The sequence below is a fragment of the Triturus cristatus genome, chromosome 1_2 (assembly GCF_964204655.1).
Source record: "Triturus cristatus chromosome 1_2, aTriCri1.1, whole genome shotgun sequence".
Lineage (NCBI taxonomy): Eukaryota > Metazoa > Chordata > Amphibia > Caudata > Salamandridae > Triturus > Triturus cristatus.
The window spans coordinates 440,499,431-440,516,714 of NC_140580.1; the positions used below are offsets into that span (position 1 = coordinate 440,499,431).

The window sequence follows — 17,284 nt, forward strand, 5'->3', positions numbered from 1 at the left end:
GTTTGTTTTATTTCCCGCATTGCACATCTTGCATGAAAGCACAAGCTTTGGCACACAAAGGCTTTTATGGCACTGGGAGGACAATTTGCTGCGCTCACTGAGTTAGTGCGTGAGGCAGACTATATACAAAATAAGCATTGCCATTTATATAAAGTCTGAAAATATTGATTTCAATGTTCAGTTTTGAGATAATCTAAGATATATGTTTGCTTTTGCTCCAGTATTTTGAGATTTTGTTCCCCTTTTTTAAGCAATATTTTAGAGGCAAACATTGGCAAAAACAACGGATGGGCACACACATTATAAAGGCAAGACTTACTGGCTTCGTCAATGCTTGATTTATCATTCTTGGCAAAGCAAGTTTTCTTATTGGATGCAAGTGAATATGCTGATAGAATAGTTTGCCATGAACATATGTCAGTAAAACTATTTTTGTTTTTTGAGACTCTGCAAAGGAAATCCTATTAATGGCAGCAAGAGAGAAACAGGTAAACATACGGCAAACCTTGTATTGCATGCCTACTTTAGAAGTAAAAAACTACAATTTGTCCTCAAGAATGGCAGAAAATGTAAACATTTTATTTGGCAGTTATTTTCAAACAGATGAATAGATAAATGGAAAAGTACATCTTTAGAATTTTTCTTTTCATAATGAGAGATGTAATGGCGCAAACATATTTACAGATTGAGGATGCAGAGACCAGTTTACAAGTGTAGTTTAAAAAAAGGTGAATTTACATATCCACCAGACTTGACAATTTAAGATGAGGGTATTAGAAATGCTTGCTCTTTAAAAGGCATTCATCCAGAAGTATGATAAGAGGGCGAATCATCATGCACTTAGTTCATGTCCATTTACGCTTGCATGTCTTTATGTCATTTGTTTGTCATGCACTTAAGTCAATTATGACATGTTTATATATTTGTGTTGTGCCTTTGAAACTTGAAGCAAAGAGAAAATCACGTTTATCTATAGAAACATGAGTGAAAGATCGTGGTGCTTGTATGTTCAATTCTTGAAATTTTATAAATTTTCCCTTTTCAATATCCCATTTGTAGACTTGTGTGAAGGAGTAATCACTCCCAAGCACTGCATATTTATGATTGTTTATTTCTAGAGGCTGAAGTACCATTGATCCACGAGATGGCATCCGTTGTACATCTAGAAAGAGTGATCCTTCCCATTTCATTACCCTAGAATCACCAATGAACCTTGTCAGGCAAACATAGACATCTTCTTTGACCTTGAAGTGTTTCACTGCATAAACATCCTCCATTTCGGGTATTTCCATACTTTTGGTGAACTCGTTCGCTCCCTTATTCCACTGATATATCACTGGGCGCTGTGAACTGCTGGACAAGATTATATGGGGCTTATTGAGTATTTCAAGAAACTCAGCATCCGTATCTCTGTACCATGCATGAAGAGACTGCTGGGAATAGAAACCATTCCCGTTCCACTTGTAAATTGTGGTGAATCCAGCCTTGGAGCTGTCGGCAACAATGAAATACCATTCATCCTCAATGCGGAAGGTTTCAATGTCGTTTGGTTTCCTGATTTTGAGAACTTCAATATCCTGGATTTTTATAAATTTATTAGCCAGTTTGTCTCTTTTATAAATGTGGGATCCTCCAAACAACTGCGCCACTATAACATAAAGCTGCTTGTCGATAACTAGGGGTTTGCAGACAACGGTCGAAGTACCTGCCAGAGGGAAAGAAATAGGATTAGGTAGGGCTGCTTTTTAGAGAAGCTATTGAGCTATTTAATTTGTTATAATGTTTCATACCTGTTATATTGTCATAGTTCCTGAAAAACATCTCAACGTGATCCCATTCAAGAAATATGCATTTTCCTGTGAAAGGCTGTGCAATTACAACATACTCATCATTCATGAAAGAGAATGTATCCACTGACAGGGATTGGTATGGTAGGGACTGGTAAACAGCAAACTCTGCAAAAAAGAATAAACAGTTAGAGAGCATGCTGTGATTCAAACAGCCCTTGGGATGGAGCCTTATCTGGAATGGGTTAGATATCCCTGGGAAAGAATGTTACTCGGTGTCATATAGGCTCCATCAGAGGGACACTTTGTTTTCCTCTTGTACAATAGGATGCAGTTTGCATTTGTTGTTGTCCCTGTGACAAAACTTCAACCAAAGCTTGCTGCATTTTGTAGTCTTTTGTAAGTACTACAAGCACCTACCCGTCAAAAGTTTTTTTTTTTTTTTAGAAAATCCCAATTCTAAAGAGGCTGCAGAACAAAAATTGTAGAGTTGCACTGATCTATTTGCAGTCGTTGTGCTCAGCAGAAGCTTTTCACAGAGCTGGTTGTTTTTTTAAATCCCTTCGATACAAACATTCTCTGACGTTTTAATGATTATTGTTGTTTGTATAGTAATGAGATTTTTCTTTTATTAATGATTTATTACCATTTTATCTTCTAACTAATTATGAACAGTTTTTTAACCTGCATGTATTTTTGTACAATGAATGTCCACTGATGTAAATCTGTTGCTCTTTTACGACCGTTTTAATGATGATCAAATAAAGTATGTGAATGAATGAATAAATAAACAGGCAACTGTACACTGGCTTCTCATCATTTTGTATTAAGACAATAAAAATGGAGCATACCTATGTGGAAGAAATGGTTTAGAGATTGAATTTATGTATCCTCTTTTTCAACTGTTGTTTGCTGTACTTGTTTTGTAATTATTGAAGCACAATCTGGATATAATAGAGATGATACACAATAGTTTATGATCACCTAAGTTTAACATAAGTCTGCAAAAAGTGACACAAATCAAATGACAGATCCTGGTTCTAAGAGTTAGGAACTGCAAACATTTTAGCAGATGGAGGAGCTTACTGCTGTGAAAATGTAGTGCATTTTCTTCAGTCGTAAGTTAGGTGTTGGGAACGCGGTGTTCCCAAGGGAGAATCAGGGAGGTTGTATTTAGGAAAGTAGAGAACACCCCAAAAGTCAGAATTATGAGTACAGACAAACTATCAAGGGTGTTTCAAGACCACATCTGTACACATCCTGCTGTTGAGGAGGTTGGTAATGAAGAACATGTCAATAATCTGCAGATTTCCCCCGCATCTGTGACAGTGCAACCATCTTATTTAGCATTTCCTAGATGGAAGATTTGCTACTCCATCAACCATTCCAAGGTTTGAGCTGACTCCACCAGACATAGTGGTGGAGCAGAAGCAGCCACACAGTCTAATGTGACTAGCCAACATGTCCAGTGAATGTAAGTTGGATGTGGAAATAGTGGCAGACTTTCGAAAAGAGATCAGTATAGTGTACCTAATATGCTTGATGGATTTAACAAGACTACTATATGGGCACTGACAATGCTGAATCCAACACCAGTAACTTAATAAGACTACTATGAGGACACTGACAGGGCTGGATACAATAACACTAAGTAAAAAAGTCTACTATAGGGTCACTGACCGGTCTAGATCCGAAACCAAACAAACCTACGCACTGCAGAAATTTTCATAAATGGCCTCGGTAGAGACTGTACGTCAAGTACCATGGTGGATGGGAAATCTACAGAACCAGGCCCTTAGCACCCAAAAAAGGCAGGAGGAAATGTGAAAATGGAGATCAAAACCACCAAACTAGGCAGCTGATTTCATGATTTCTGGAGGTGTATAGGAAGGAATTTTTCCTCCACACTTGCTCCTAATTCTTTTTGACTGCAAACAAACCGCAGGAGCAAGGGTGGTGCCACAGATCTATGCGTAACAATCTATCATTCATGTGGGTCTCTATGTGTACTCCTGGAGAAATTTGAGGGCCCATATAAGTTAGAAATCTACAAAAAAATCGTAGGAAAAAAGCTATTATGTTCAGACGACTTTTTGGAGAATTCTTTTCGAATCAGCCCCAAAATCTTATTTTTTGGAGTAGAATTTAAGTAACTCCTGAAAGCTAAAGACCAACCTAAAGAGATACCAGCTATCAGAATTTTCTAACATTCTTTTCAACTTTCATAAACGGTATCTACCAATAAATAAACATCCTTTCTGCAATCGCCAACCAGATTATAATCACGACCAAGGCTGTCTACTCCATGAAATACGATACTTTTAAGTTTTGGAATTCACCGGGTGCTATAATCACCTCTAATTAAGTATATTGCTTTTTAAAATCAGGCATCACGTGTAGAGTTTGGTGCTTTCCATACTAAAAACCGCGTGACCTGTTTTTACAGGGATTTTCCATCCCAGAATATTTAGGTAGGTTTGACCAGCAGAAATATACTTGGGTATATTGCAGGGTTGCAAAGTGCATTACACCTGGTAATCAGCGTGTGTAGTAAAGGGCGCACAATCTATAATTCCAATATCTACATAAACAGTGGTTAGTGCATGGATCAGGTTTAGCCATTCATGTTAAGCAAGAAACAACCTAATACTAGGTTATCAAAATAAGACATCTAGCAAATGTACAAACCTCAATTTTTGTGGAATTGTGGTCACAGTAAGCTGTTTACCTGTAGTGATGCAGTCAAAGTCCTTTGGTGAGAGACTGTTGATTTTACGGCCGTTATACTCCGGTGGACTTTCACAGTAGATCTGTTCCACTGTTGCATTGGTGTTACTTAGCCAGTCCACCAGCCATTTCATCTTGCAGTCACAGTGAAATGAATTTCCTCTTAAGTCCCTGGAAAGCAATGTTTTAGTTCAACTAGTTAGAGCAAGTAAGCAAAGAGATATGATAAACAGTGCCATTTTACAGGATTTTTGGTATGCACTAATGTTTCATGCATGTTTATTTCTATTTTAATATTTTAAAAAGGTACAATATTTTAAAAAGGTACCTTTTCGCAAACAATTATTTCAGAATCAGTATTAAGTCAGGGGATCAAATCATCATCTTCACATTATTGTGGATACTTGTATGGCGATCGAACGATCAGCAGAACTGCACATGTGAGAGGCGAGTTGACTTGGGAAATAAATGAATGATCCAAATATACAAGACCGAGAAATACCTGGTAGAGGGAAACATGAAGAAGGCTATCGGGCGTTTGAGGAGCTGTGTGAGCTTCCATTGGCTGTACCAGTGACGACAGCACTTGGAACCGTACATGGTAGCATTGCCCTGGCTGCTCTACTTTTTCTCCACCCTCCCAGTAAACCTTGACCGAAAACTATTCCAAGAATCAGACTCCATCCTAGTATGCCTCATTTGGGGTGCCCGGTGCCACCAATGGCCAAACTGAGGCATACGGAGGGGGGTTGGGATAAGGCCAATCACTGGGCTGTGCGCTTTCACCATACCAGCTCAAGTCCACTCATATAATTGGGCATGGGCCAGCCTGGAAATACAGGGTCCGCAGCATACCGAGATCTCAGCATGAGAAGAGGGTGGCATATACAGCTGCAACGGGTAAGAATGGAATGAATAGCCCGGAGATGCATCTCTCCTCCTCAATTGGTGAGACTAGAAACACCAGGTGAGGTGAAGTAGAATACCCCCACCCACAACCTCCACCTCATCCCATGGCTTAAGAGATAAAGATGCAACAGGATGGAAGGTGGGAAGAGGGAACCCATGTAGTCTTGTTATAACAGTGTAATAGAAAATTATAAATGCAAATCTTTTTGGATACCTGATTGTTAGACCTGGCATCTTTTGGCGTGTTTCCCCTGTCTTTTTGATTTCTGACCTCCTGGTTTTGACTCTGTTTTCTCTGATTTATTGTCTCTGCGCACTTTCTCACTGCTGTTCAGTGTGAAAGTGCAAGTGCTCCTATTGTAAATTGGATTATGGATTGTTGTTTCCATGATTGGCATATTTGATTTACTGGTAAGTCCCTAGTAAATTGCACTGAGAGTGCCAGGGCCTGTAAATAAAATGCTACTAGTGGGTCTGCAGCACTGATTCTGCCCCCCACACAAGCAGCCTTTTAAAGGGTTCTCAGACCTGCCACTGCAGTGTCTGCGCACAGTTTTTACTGCCATGTTGACTTGGCATGTGCACCCACTTGCCAAGCCCTAACCTTCCCTTTTATTACATATGAGTCACCCCTAAGGTAGGCCCAAGGTACCCCTATGGGCAGGGTGCAGTTTATTTGAAAGGTAGGACATGTACTGGTGTGTGTGACAGGTCCTGAAAGTGAAATACAGTTATATTTCATTTTTCACTATTGAAAGGTTATCTGCCCCATAGGATAGAATGGGATGGACTGGGTAACATTTTACAAGTATATCTTCCCATTGGGACAAAATAGAGAAATTAAGTTTAGAATGCCTGAACTCAGAATGCTGAAATGCATCTTTTAGTAAGGATGATTTTTATGTTCTGTGTTTGAAAATACCACTTTTAGAAAGTAGGTATTTTCTTGCTTAGCTATCCTGTGTGCCTCTGCTGGGATGTGGATTGCCTGTCAGGCTTTGGGGTGAAAGGGACTGAGGATGTGCATTTTCTTGGGGGTCGAGGTGTGTCTAGCCTTTCCTGGATGAGTCAGGGCTGGGCTGAATAGACCTGGGCCACATTTAGAGTAGTGAGAGGAGATTTCATTGCACCTGAATGGGCCTGGTCTGCCTTGGACAATGCTGTCTCCACCGCCTGCCAGGAAGCTGGACCAGAGAGAACAGAACTGGTTTGGGGCACTCTCTGCCCAGAAGAACAAAGAGAAACTGAGTATTAATCTTGGGGCCCAGACTGCAGAACTTTAGAACTCGCTTGAATCAAGCAGTGGTAGGAAATGAGCGGGAACGGCAGGGCACAGGGTGCCCCTACTTCTTTAAATCAATAGATTCTGTTCCCCTTTTTTTATTTTCAACATGCATCCCAGGGCGGTATGAATAGCCAAGGCTTACAGATATGGCAAGGCATTTGTGGCTGTTAGGTGATGGGTGAGCGGGCAGAGAAGACAATGACCGTGTCCACTTCACCTGCTCTGCTGCTGGCAACTGCTCCCTCTCTCTCTTTCTTCTTCTTCTCTTTCTGTCTAGCTCCTCCTCACTTACTAAAAACCGTGACGTCAAGAAACAGTTCTCACCCTCTCTTTCCTCCTTTCGTTATTTGTTCTCTTGTGAAATGGATCCAAAAAATGAAAAACACTTTTGCTGGAAATGTCGTATTTTTTAAAAATGTTCTATTCCAAAGAGCAGCCTCAGGAATAAAAGGTGGTCACAAAATAGCAAGATTTGTTTTATTTACTCCCAAACACATTAGCGTCACTTTACAGAGTTTGCCAGTGAAGCACCTAATTGATGGGTGGATGGAAAACAAAATGTGTACAGTGGCTCTGTGTTCATGGATGTGGTGTTTTTAAACAATTGTGCTTACGTTTTGTAAGAATATAAGCAATGAACATTGAAATGGGTCCCTTATGGGCCCTTTAGTTATGTCCTTATCTTTTCAGGCAAAATTACTCACTGATTTCCGAATAGTGAGTGTTAAAGCGTTAAGGTAACCATGTTGTTCCTGCTTGCATTCCACATGAGTGTTTGCTTTTTCCGGGATGTTGTTACTTTTTTTAGGCAATATATTGCTCTTGTCTAGTGCGTAATTTGAATTGAGTCACAGCCAGGTGTTTATAGCGGGGTACAATTGGGTTCTAGTTGAAGGCAGTGCAAGTTTCTCTCAGTGGGGCAGTATGGTGTTCATTGGGGGAGAGGATGTGGCACTATGTTCAGAACTGCTGAATTTGGAACTGGGGAAGCAGGTTCAGCCTTCATGAACAGTCCCCTAAACCACTCTCCTGAGGTAGCACATTCCCATTCTAGACATTAGAAGACCCCGCAAGGCCTTAGAAGCCCTGGTGTCTTAGCACCAGCAGGTGGACACTAATGGTGGCAAGTGTGAGTTAACCATGACGGCTTGTCCACCACAATCCATACTGAAGTTCACCTCCAATCTTGCGGGAAGGCCTATGAACCAGCACACCCTAGAGCGACAGAGACTCTGTCACTGAGGTCACAGGACCCTTGAGAAGGGCTGGTTCTAGGGCAGCGCGACATGTGTGACTGCACCGGGTGCTGACTTTGGGTGGGGGTGTCAGCAACATTAAAACTGTCATGATAAATCTGGTGATTAATGCTCTTCCTAAAGAGAGACCAGAGTTTTGTCTAGTAGAAGGTTTGACTCATAGAAAGGTAGTGCAGAGGATTAATGTGCCAGCTGCAAGTAACATGCAGCATGCCGATCACAAGTGCACATAATGTAAATAGGTCAGTGGGTTACTACTTTAGTCTGAGAGATCCTTTTGTTACTTTAAGTTTATATGTTAAAATCCTAACATAGCACAGTGAGCTATTAACTGTCATCTAAGAGCTGCGTGCAAACTGCAAGGTATAAATTAGAGCGTTATGTTTTTCCCCCAGCCTTAGATTATCCTAATGTTGCAAACAGTGTTCATTTGGATAGAAATCAATTCTGATTATTAAAGATAACCCCCAACCATGCTATTACGTTTTAAATTCTACGTTTGTGTTTCTCCAGATCAATCGTTGTTAAACTATACTACCTACTAGTTGTCATGAGACTCCTACACCTTGTAGACCTTAGTCTTATGTAACATTTCCTATACAGTGATTTACACACGTATAATTGATTGTCTCTGTGTAATGTGTGTTGAGGCTCCACTGCTAAGGCGGAGGAGTGTCGCCCACTGCCTTTCAGCATGGCAAAAAAGGAAAAATAAAATGATAGTAACACAATGTTATTATCATTTTATTTTTCTGTGTTGGGCCAGTTTTGTGGGGCGAGGCTCGGCTGTGCAGGGGGGACGAGTGGTGGCACCCTCCTAAGTGCACATGAATGCTTGGCTGGCCCTCTGGGGCCGGCCAAACATTCATGCACACTTTGCATGCTCTCCCCCCAGGCTGCAATACAGCCTGGGTGGAGAACATGCCCAGTCTCCCATTCTGTAACCTGAGCACCGAACCACGGCGCTCAGAACAATCACAATGCTGCATTACAGCATTGTGATTGGCTTAGGGGAGCCTATCCTGCTTCCTGTTGAACAGAAGCCAGGAAGAGGACGGAGAGGAGGGAAGAGAGGCGGCGGCGGCCAGCCAGCCGGCAGGTAAGTGATGCTTTTTTGTTTCTCCCTCCCTTCCACCACTCCCCCGGGCCCACTACTGCTTCGCGGGGGCAGCTGCGACTGGTGTAATGTAAAGTGCTCTGACACCCTACACTGGTATGAGTGGCACTGTAAATCAAATTAAATGCATCTGAGAGAGAGTGTGGTTATGGAGACTTGAGGAACACCGTTGAAGGGTGGTAGTGACAGAATCCCTGACTGAGGTGGTCATTGGGGGGGCACCAACAAATATTTTTGCACAGGGAGCGACCAGAGCCAAAGCCGGCCCTGCCCTTGAAGCCAGTCGGTCTCACCCACTGGTACCTCCATTTGCCTTGTTTCAGCAGTAGTAGCAGCAACTCACCAGGGAGACGCACGCAAACCAAACTAAGTTCACAAACTTCACAGTCTCTCTGCTTCATGCACAAACACTTTTAACATCTGCTGTCTGCTTTGGGGCCACTGGAATTGTGCAGCAAATGAGGACAAAATGATGCCGCAGTGTTGACTAAATTAAGCAGCAAAAAAAGGCTGCAGTATAATGCAGCATATTTTCTGATAGTTTATTATTTTTACACATGCTAACATTCTCTGGAAACCTTTCGCCTTATTAGTACCAGTGTAACATACAAATGCAGCAGTAAGAAAAGTGATCAGTCAACCTTTGCAAAAAGCCATCGACTTTGCAGCAACACAAGTCACATTTGTTACATACTTTTGATCCGTTTGAGCTACAAACAATTTATTGGTTAAAATTGTCAGATTATGCAGCAGATGATGTATTATGTGGCACATATGGCAGAGCCATAATTAAATAGAAAACATTTGCAAACTAGGATATTTTGCCATTCATGTTGAACTGCTCTTGTGGAAAAAGGGAGGAGAAGTGCCGATGACAAAAACTCCATGGTTTGGAGACAAATGGCTTGTGCTTCCACTTCTAAAAGCATGTGGGGCATTCTGTGAATGGAAACATATCCCACTTTGTGAATGTATTTTAATGTCAATAACTCATGTTAAACTTTAAATAATCGTGTATTCATTGGTTGAATGAAATACCATTATAAGCTATAACTGGGCAGTGAAATGCCAAACAAATACTAAAAATTGGAATGTTTTGCGCATTCTGGTCACACCTCTGACTCCGCCCACTGATCCTATTCTCGGGTTATTCCCGCTCTCTGACTCTCCACCCACAGTTCCCCTTCTTTTGTTCCCCGCTTCGACCACTGGGATCAAGTAACCTGCCAAGAAGAAGAGCTGGAAGAACTGCCAGGAAGAGTACTGCCCCTTTGCTGTGTTGTTGCTTTGCTGTGTTGGCCTGCAGTTGCTGCTTCTGCCTTGGGCAGTGAAAGGACTAGACTGAATTTTCTTCACTTGTCGCCGAGTAACTCCAAGGGCTTGAAATAGAGCTTGCCTCCTGTTCACAAAGTCTCAGGGATAGCAAAGACTTCACTTACCTCTGGGTACCACCTCTGGAACTGTGGGTTTCAGTTGCCTCAGAAGGGGAAAGCAGCCGACAACATTACCGACACTGCTTCTAGCTCCATGTCATGAAGGCACTGCAGAAGGCACCGCCACAATTTGCACCACAATCCTGGTCTCACCGACGACCGGCGCCGTGCTGCTGCTTGCACCGCGAGCTGTGGGCACCACACTCTGCACCACCTCACTTTACTCCGCTGCCCTGGTCTCGCCGACTACGTCACTGCATGCTGACCTTGACAACCATGACTGCACCGTGGTTTGGGGGCACCGCTTGTAAGTCACACGACGCACCACTCTGTCCCACACCACAGACTGGGCCCACGGATGACAACTCCCATCAACCGGCACTGCTGCTTGCACCGTGACCTGTCAGCACCGCAACAAGCACCGCCTCACTCCGCACCGCAGATCTGGTCTCACCAATGCTACTGGATGAGCGTCACTGAGCTGTTGCCTGTACTGCAACCAAGGGCACCACAAGCCTCACTGGTATACATCACATCGCAACCGCAACGGATGTCACGACCGGCCCGCACCAACGCGGTTGGCTGGAACCAAAGGTACAGTTTACAAGTGTGCTGACACTAACGCCGGTCTGCACCACCGCGGTCATCTAGAACTGTTGGATTCTGTTGTTTTCAGCCCCACGGTAGCACCGGATGGAGCTACCGGCCTTTAAGGAACTGCATTTTAAAGTCATTCTTGCAAAGTGCATATTTTTGATTACTGTATGTTGGGCTTTTATCGCTTTTGGTCTTGTTGCACAGATACATATTGGTTATTTTTCTAAAACTGGTGTGGTGTCCTTTTGTAGAGTTTTCACTGTATTACTGTTGGTTATGTGCAAATGCTTTACACACTGCCTCTGAGATAAGCCTGACTGCTCGTGCCAAGCTACCAAGGGGTGAGCAGGGGTTATTTCAGCAGTGTATCCCCCTTATCCTGACTAGAAAGAAGGGTCCCTATTTAGACAAAGGTGCAAACCATTGCCAACTAGAGGCCCTTCATTTCTAACACTGATGCAAAATGTAATAAAAATGTATTTAAAAAATACTATAATGGATTTTGGAATTTCCAGTGGAGATGGGGAACCTGCAGAAGGTGGTTAACCAGAAGGTGGTCTTAAGAGTATAGAAAATAGGGTTGGTTTGTATGCCCACTAATTTAAAACAATGTTTCTGTCAGCTGATAATGCTTTATGCTTATGCTTAGAAGTAGGATTGTTTGAGAAGACATCGAGTTCAATCAGTTTAAAGAACTTGTTGCCTGTGTCAGTCAAGATAATTGTGTAACAGGGAATTGTTTTAGAACTAGAGGCCATACATAAATAATTGACCAGCAAAAGAGGTTTTGAAATGCAAACAAAAAAGCAGGTGTTATTTTAAAAATATTTTCAACATTGAATGTTCAGTTGGGACAGCACAAATAGTCTCTATTTAGCATGTAACACAAAAGAAACTCAATGACATGACTTTAGTTTACAAAATATGAAGAATTCAAACTAGAAAAGTTGTCAGAAACTATTTTAAAAGTTTTCAGATTTGGAATAAAAGTTTCTTCTAGGCATATATCTGGAAAATGGTGATGATGTTAGTTCCGAAAAGATACAGACTAAAGAGTCCAATCTCAGATAAAATCATGAGTTCCAATATTTTGTTGTGAGTATCTCACATAAAGTACATTTAAAATGGTAGTACATAATCTATTAGACATATAACGGAGGATAGAAACACAATGATACTGTCCAGATAAACAGCATTGTGAAACTCCAGATGTGACTAGTTCTAGAGAGATATAAAACAGGCATTTTAAATGCTTATTTCTAGTAATATTTACACATTACATTTGTAGACATAAAGTTTGAGCGCATTTCAACATATTGATATTATTTGTTAAGCGTGCAAATGCCTGAAGGCATCTTGGTGCTGGCGTCTGCATGGCTTGAAGCACAAAGAGACTAGTAAGGGAGTGAAAAAAGCCAGGATTTAAGTTGTTTCCAGATGCTGGCCAGATTCTGCTGGTTTTTAAGATGCCAAAGAAGTTTGTTTCAAAGTTTTCAAGTGGAATAAACAAAACTCCTACCGCCCCAAGAAACTTTATTACATTTTGGGACTGTGACTGTTTTGGGTGCAGCTCAGCCCAAAGCTTTCCTTAGTTTGTACCAGGTGAATTTCTTACTCAGGTACTATGGTCCTGACCCATGGAGTATTTTATACCTCATACAGAGTGCCTTAAAGGCCACTCTTTTCTTAACAGAGAGCCAGTGAAGCTCACTAGTACATGAGAGACTGATTGAAATTTGGTTATTCTCTTGAGAAGACGAACTGCTGCATTGTGCAGTAGTCAGAGTTTATATAAGGAGTGTTGATAAATGCCCTGATAGAGGGTGTTACAATAATTCAGCCTAGACAATACCAGAGCAATGATTACTGACTTCCGAAGGTCAAAGGGAATAAATGAACAAAATTCTTAGGGTTCTCAGTAGAAAATTCATGTTATTAGAAAGAGGATCTGACCTTGCCACCTGGTAGAGATTCTGTGGGGGCCTGGTCAACAGCTTGTAGCCATGCCAAACAGGCCCAAACAGATATGTCCGTTTGCTGTAGGTCTTCACAGAGACATCCCTGAACAGGAAGTTGAGTGGGAGACAGTTATAAAGGGAAGCATGGGAGGCAGGAGGGCAAATGGGCCATATCTTGTGCAAGCCAAGAAGACAACCATATGAGAATTTCCCATGGACTTGGGGTGCTTATGGGCCTAATCAGCAATGGATGCCGTCTTTACAGGGTCCTCTGGTGGGCTGTTCATGACAATGTTTTTAATATCCATGTAATGCGGACTGATAAGATAATAAGATACGATAAGGCAATCGACTGGTTCCACCTCACTGCAGTAAAAGACAGAATTAGGGTCAGGAACATCAGTCAAGTCATAAATAGGTAGTTGTTGCAGCTTGGAGGACAATAGGGACATATCCCACCTAGGCCAGGACAGTCATGTGTGAATTCCTCTAGGACCTCGGATGGGTGTTTGGCCAATGAATGACAGACCTCGTTGTTGGAAGTGCATGCATTGGTCTTCAGGAGATCTGTCCACAATGAAGATTCCCTCTACTATGGGGTGTTTACATGTTTGGTGTTTGGCGGAGATACCTATATTTCAAGGACTTGGTTCTGCCCAGCTACTTTGGAAGAACCTGTAATACCTTTAGTCATAGGACAATTCATGAATGTGCTATAAACCCCACCTCAGCACACCCACAAAGCTCAACTGTCCCCACACAGTACCCATCTTTATGCTTTCTTCACCGTTGTATGGTTTCCCAATGCCCTTGCAAATGCCCATTAACAACCGCCTAGGAACCTCGCTAACAAGTGACTCTAGTGTCCAGGAAATAGCACCGAGCCAAGCATTGCTGCTGAAGACACAATGAAAGTGTACCAGACCTGCTGAGAAGTACCAAGACAGCACCCTTACAACGAAAGAGCAATTCTCATTAGAAGTTACTTTACCACCCTTTCAAAAGTGTATCCTCTCAGCTAAACATTAAAACTACTGTCCCAATAAAGTATGGCAGCTTATTGGGAATTGTCAGTACTGTACAATTAAATATGCTAATGAGAAAAGCCAGCATAGTCATAGAAAAAGGTTGAAAACAAAGCAGGAGCTGTCAGTGCTGTCCAACTAAGTGCATTGCACCGTCAGTACCATGTAAACTAAGTACATCAGCACCGCAAAGAGGTTACTTACTCTTCCATTGACAGGGCTTCTGGTACCAAAGTTCAAGAAGACTTTTAAATAAATTGACCTCAATGTATTACAAAACCTTTCTTTAAAATGTCTCTATTGGTAGATTCATCACACTACCAATAAAACCCACCAGTTTTCGCCAAGTTGCTGATTCTACCAAAGAAAGCCTATAGTGCAAATGTGTGCAGCTGCTCTCCCGATGAATTACTTCGTATGTGGATCAAACAATAGTTATTTAATCAAGTAGTGTGCCACAAATCATAGCTTATTTCCAAAAGAATGCAGATTTTCTGCTCCTTACTCATGCTGAGTTAATCTTCAGAGCAACTTATTGAACTTGGCAAAAATGTTTAATGCTGTTATAACTGCCCCGGGACAAATCCAAATCCATGTATGAGCAAAATAAAAACAGGATTATATAACACGGTACACGGAAGTGTTCCTTGGCTCCGAAATAATAGTAATCATTATTAAAGTACTTATTGTATTAACCTTGGAAAGCTGAAGAGCAGTCTTGGCTCTTCCAGTATTTGAACTGGTAACAAGAACGTTGTACAATATTGTTTTGCAGAAGGTATCTACCTTACCAATATTTTAATCAAATACATAAACAGAATTGCCTATTTGTAGAAACACGATCTAGTCCAACATGGGTGAGGTGGAAACCAGAACTCAACTAAGACCCAAAATATCCCACTCATGGACGTCATTTAGGTGTTGCCTGGGATGCTTGCGCGACCCCCAGCTTGCCCCTTGCGACCCCTGGCACTGCCTTCGTGACCTCTGGCTTCAGAGGTAGCAAGATAAGTGCCAAGAATACAGGGGTGACTCCTCATTCCTTATTTTCTGCCTGTTTTGCATTACACTACTAATAAAAATATGGAGCACGCTAAGAAAATGTATGTTGTGTGTGTGCTTGTTAGTGACGTGTTTATGTGATAGAGAATATGTTCATGTGAGCATGTGTTTGTATGTGTAAGCATGTGTGTGTGAGGGAGAGAAAGTTAGTGAGATTCAGTGACAAGTAGTGGGTGTTATTATGTGAGACTGAGGCACAGATTTACTATCCTTTGATGGGAGTCAATGCTACACGAAGATGCTGTACTTCCTTCTGTCAACAGAAGAATTAAAATTGCACCATATCTATTAAGATAAGGTGACTTTTTCCTCTCTATGTGCACTTTTATCAGTCATACACCAACACAAACACCCTAGGGCAAGGGTGTGTGCGGTCTCTTGTAAGGTCCCTTCCAGTACAATAACTATGCTTCAAGGCATTTTCCACTTTCTATGTATGCTGTACAATGTAGCAAACATTAAAAGTTGGAAAACCAAGGCAAAAGGAAAATGTAAATTTTTCTTTTTGTTACGACTGCCTTGAGACCGTGTAAGATTTGGGTGCAAATTCCTGTCTACCAATGTTTGTAGATAGTGAATTTCATCAAAACCCACGGGTGGTTGCATGGGAGCCCATGAAATGCCTCCTTGATGCATGGTAACCCAATTCAGCACATAGCACAAATTTGTGTGATTTTGAAATGCTATCCAATGGAAACCCTGATTGCAATGGATAGTAAATCCCACCTTAGCACTTCACACTGGTTTGCATCACAAAAGTGATGCAATCCCGCTGCAAAGTATTAGTAAACCTAGGCCTCAGTGTCAGTAAGTATGGGTGAGTGAAAATGAGTGACATTAAGAGTGAATGCAAGTGTGTGAGAGTGAATAAGAATGAGTGCAAGGTGGTATAAGAAAGTGAGAGAGAGAATGAATGAATGAGTGTGAGTGAGAATGAATGAGTGTGAGTGGAAGAAGGAGTGTTACTGAGTTAATGTGAGTGTAACAGAGAATGCGATGTGTTGCTTGCAAGTTTATTGTTGGCATCGCATACTGAAGGTAATTATTGTCTAAAGGGACACCCAAAGGAAAATACTGGTGCTGACATACTTTCAGCAATTCTTAGCATGGTAGACATCTGTGACAAAATACTGACAATGGCACACTGAGGTTTATTCTTGGCATAAAGAACACCAGTCTTAACATACTAGTACAGGCATACTAGAAGTAATTGAGGGCAACGGTGGGAAAATATTGGCATACTTGAAGCAACTCATGGCATGTGGACACCAGTGGCTAAATGCTGGTAGTAGCACAATGGAGATCATTCTTGGCATAAAGGGGGCCAACCTATCATATCGGAAGGTCGCAACCATAATAAAATGCTGACCCTGACACACGGAGGTAATTTTTGACATAAGGATCACCTGTGGTATATGGGTGGAATAAATTACATAATTCTAGCACTGGCATATTTTATGTCGTTTTTTATATAAGGCAGCACCCATGGAATATGGGTCACCCAGGAGAAAATGCTAGCCCTGGAACAATGGAGGTAATATTTGACATATGGAGCACCCTCCAAACAAATGAGGTAAACTCCTGGGGAGCATCAGGGTTAATTGCACTCAGTATGGTACTTGTTCAGCACATATGGCTTTTAAACACATTTATTGAAAATTGTGCTTTCTCAGGGGAAGAAATCTTCTAGAAGAGGTCTGGCTTACTAGCTTTGCTCACTCATTACAAATGAGGGCAAGTGTTATGCCCAGAACTTTGAAATATCGAGTCAGAACCATAATTCAGGTGGTATCTAAAATAGACATTTGCCTATATTATGCATTTGTACTAATCGAGCAGTTATTATTGAACTTCAGTGAGATCAAATGTTGTGATGGTAGGGCCATGTGACATGCCTTAATGGAAAAAATCAGAGTCATGGGTCATATGACATCACTTCCTGTGATGGCATTAAAGTCAAAGGGTATGTGATGTCACTTCCGCTACCCCAGGCATTTTGGTGACTCGGCACCTATGATCCCACTCCTAATGGAAGTTGCTGTAAACATGTCCTATGTGGCTTGACTCCAAGATGTGACATGTTCAGTTCAGAAAGTCGATAGAGAAAATAATAATTTGGTACAGACAC

At 41.7% G+C, this 17,284-nt stretch overlaps 1 protein-coding gene across 1 annotated transcript in view; it reads right to left on the minus strand.

Annotated features, from left to right (window-relative positions):
* Window positions 1–562: 562 nt before the first annotated feature.
* Window positions 563–17,284, minus strand: part of LGI1 (leucine rich glioma inactivated 1) — a 184,474-nt gene continuing 167,752 nt past the window's right edge. Inside the window, exons 6-8 of the mRNA XM_085606044.1 lie at window positions 4,516–4,685; window positions 1,791–1,955; window positions 563–1,705 (exon numbers count right to left, since the gene is read on the minus strand). Of these exons, the coding sequence (XP_085462170.1) occupies window positions 888–1,705; window positions 1,791–1,955; window positions 4,516–4,685 (1,153 nt within the window). The 3' untranslated portion in view covers window positions 563–887. The remainder of the gene's footprint in view (window positions 1,706–1,790; window positions 1,956–4,515; window positions 4,686–17,284) is intronic.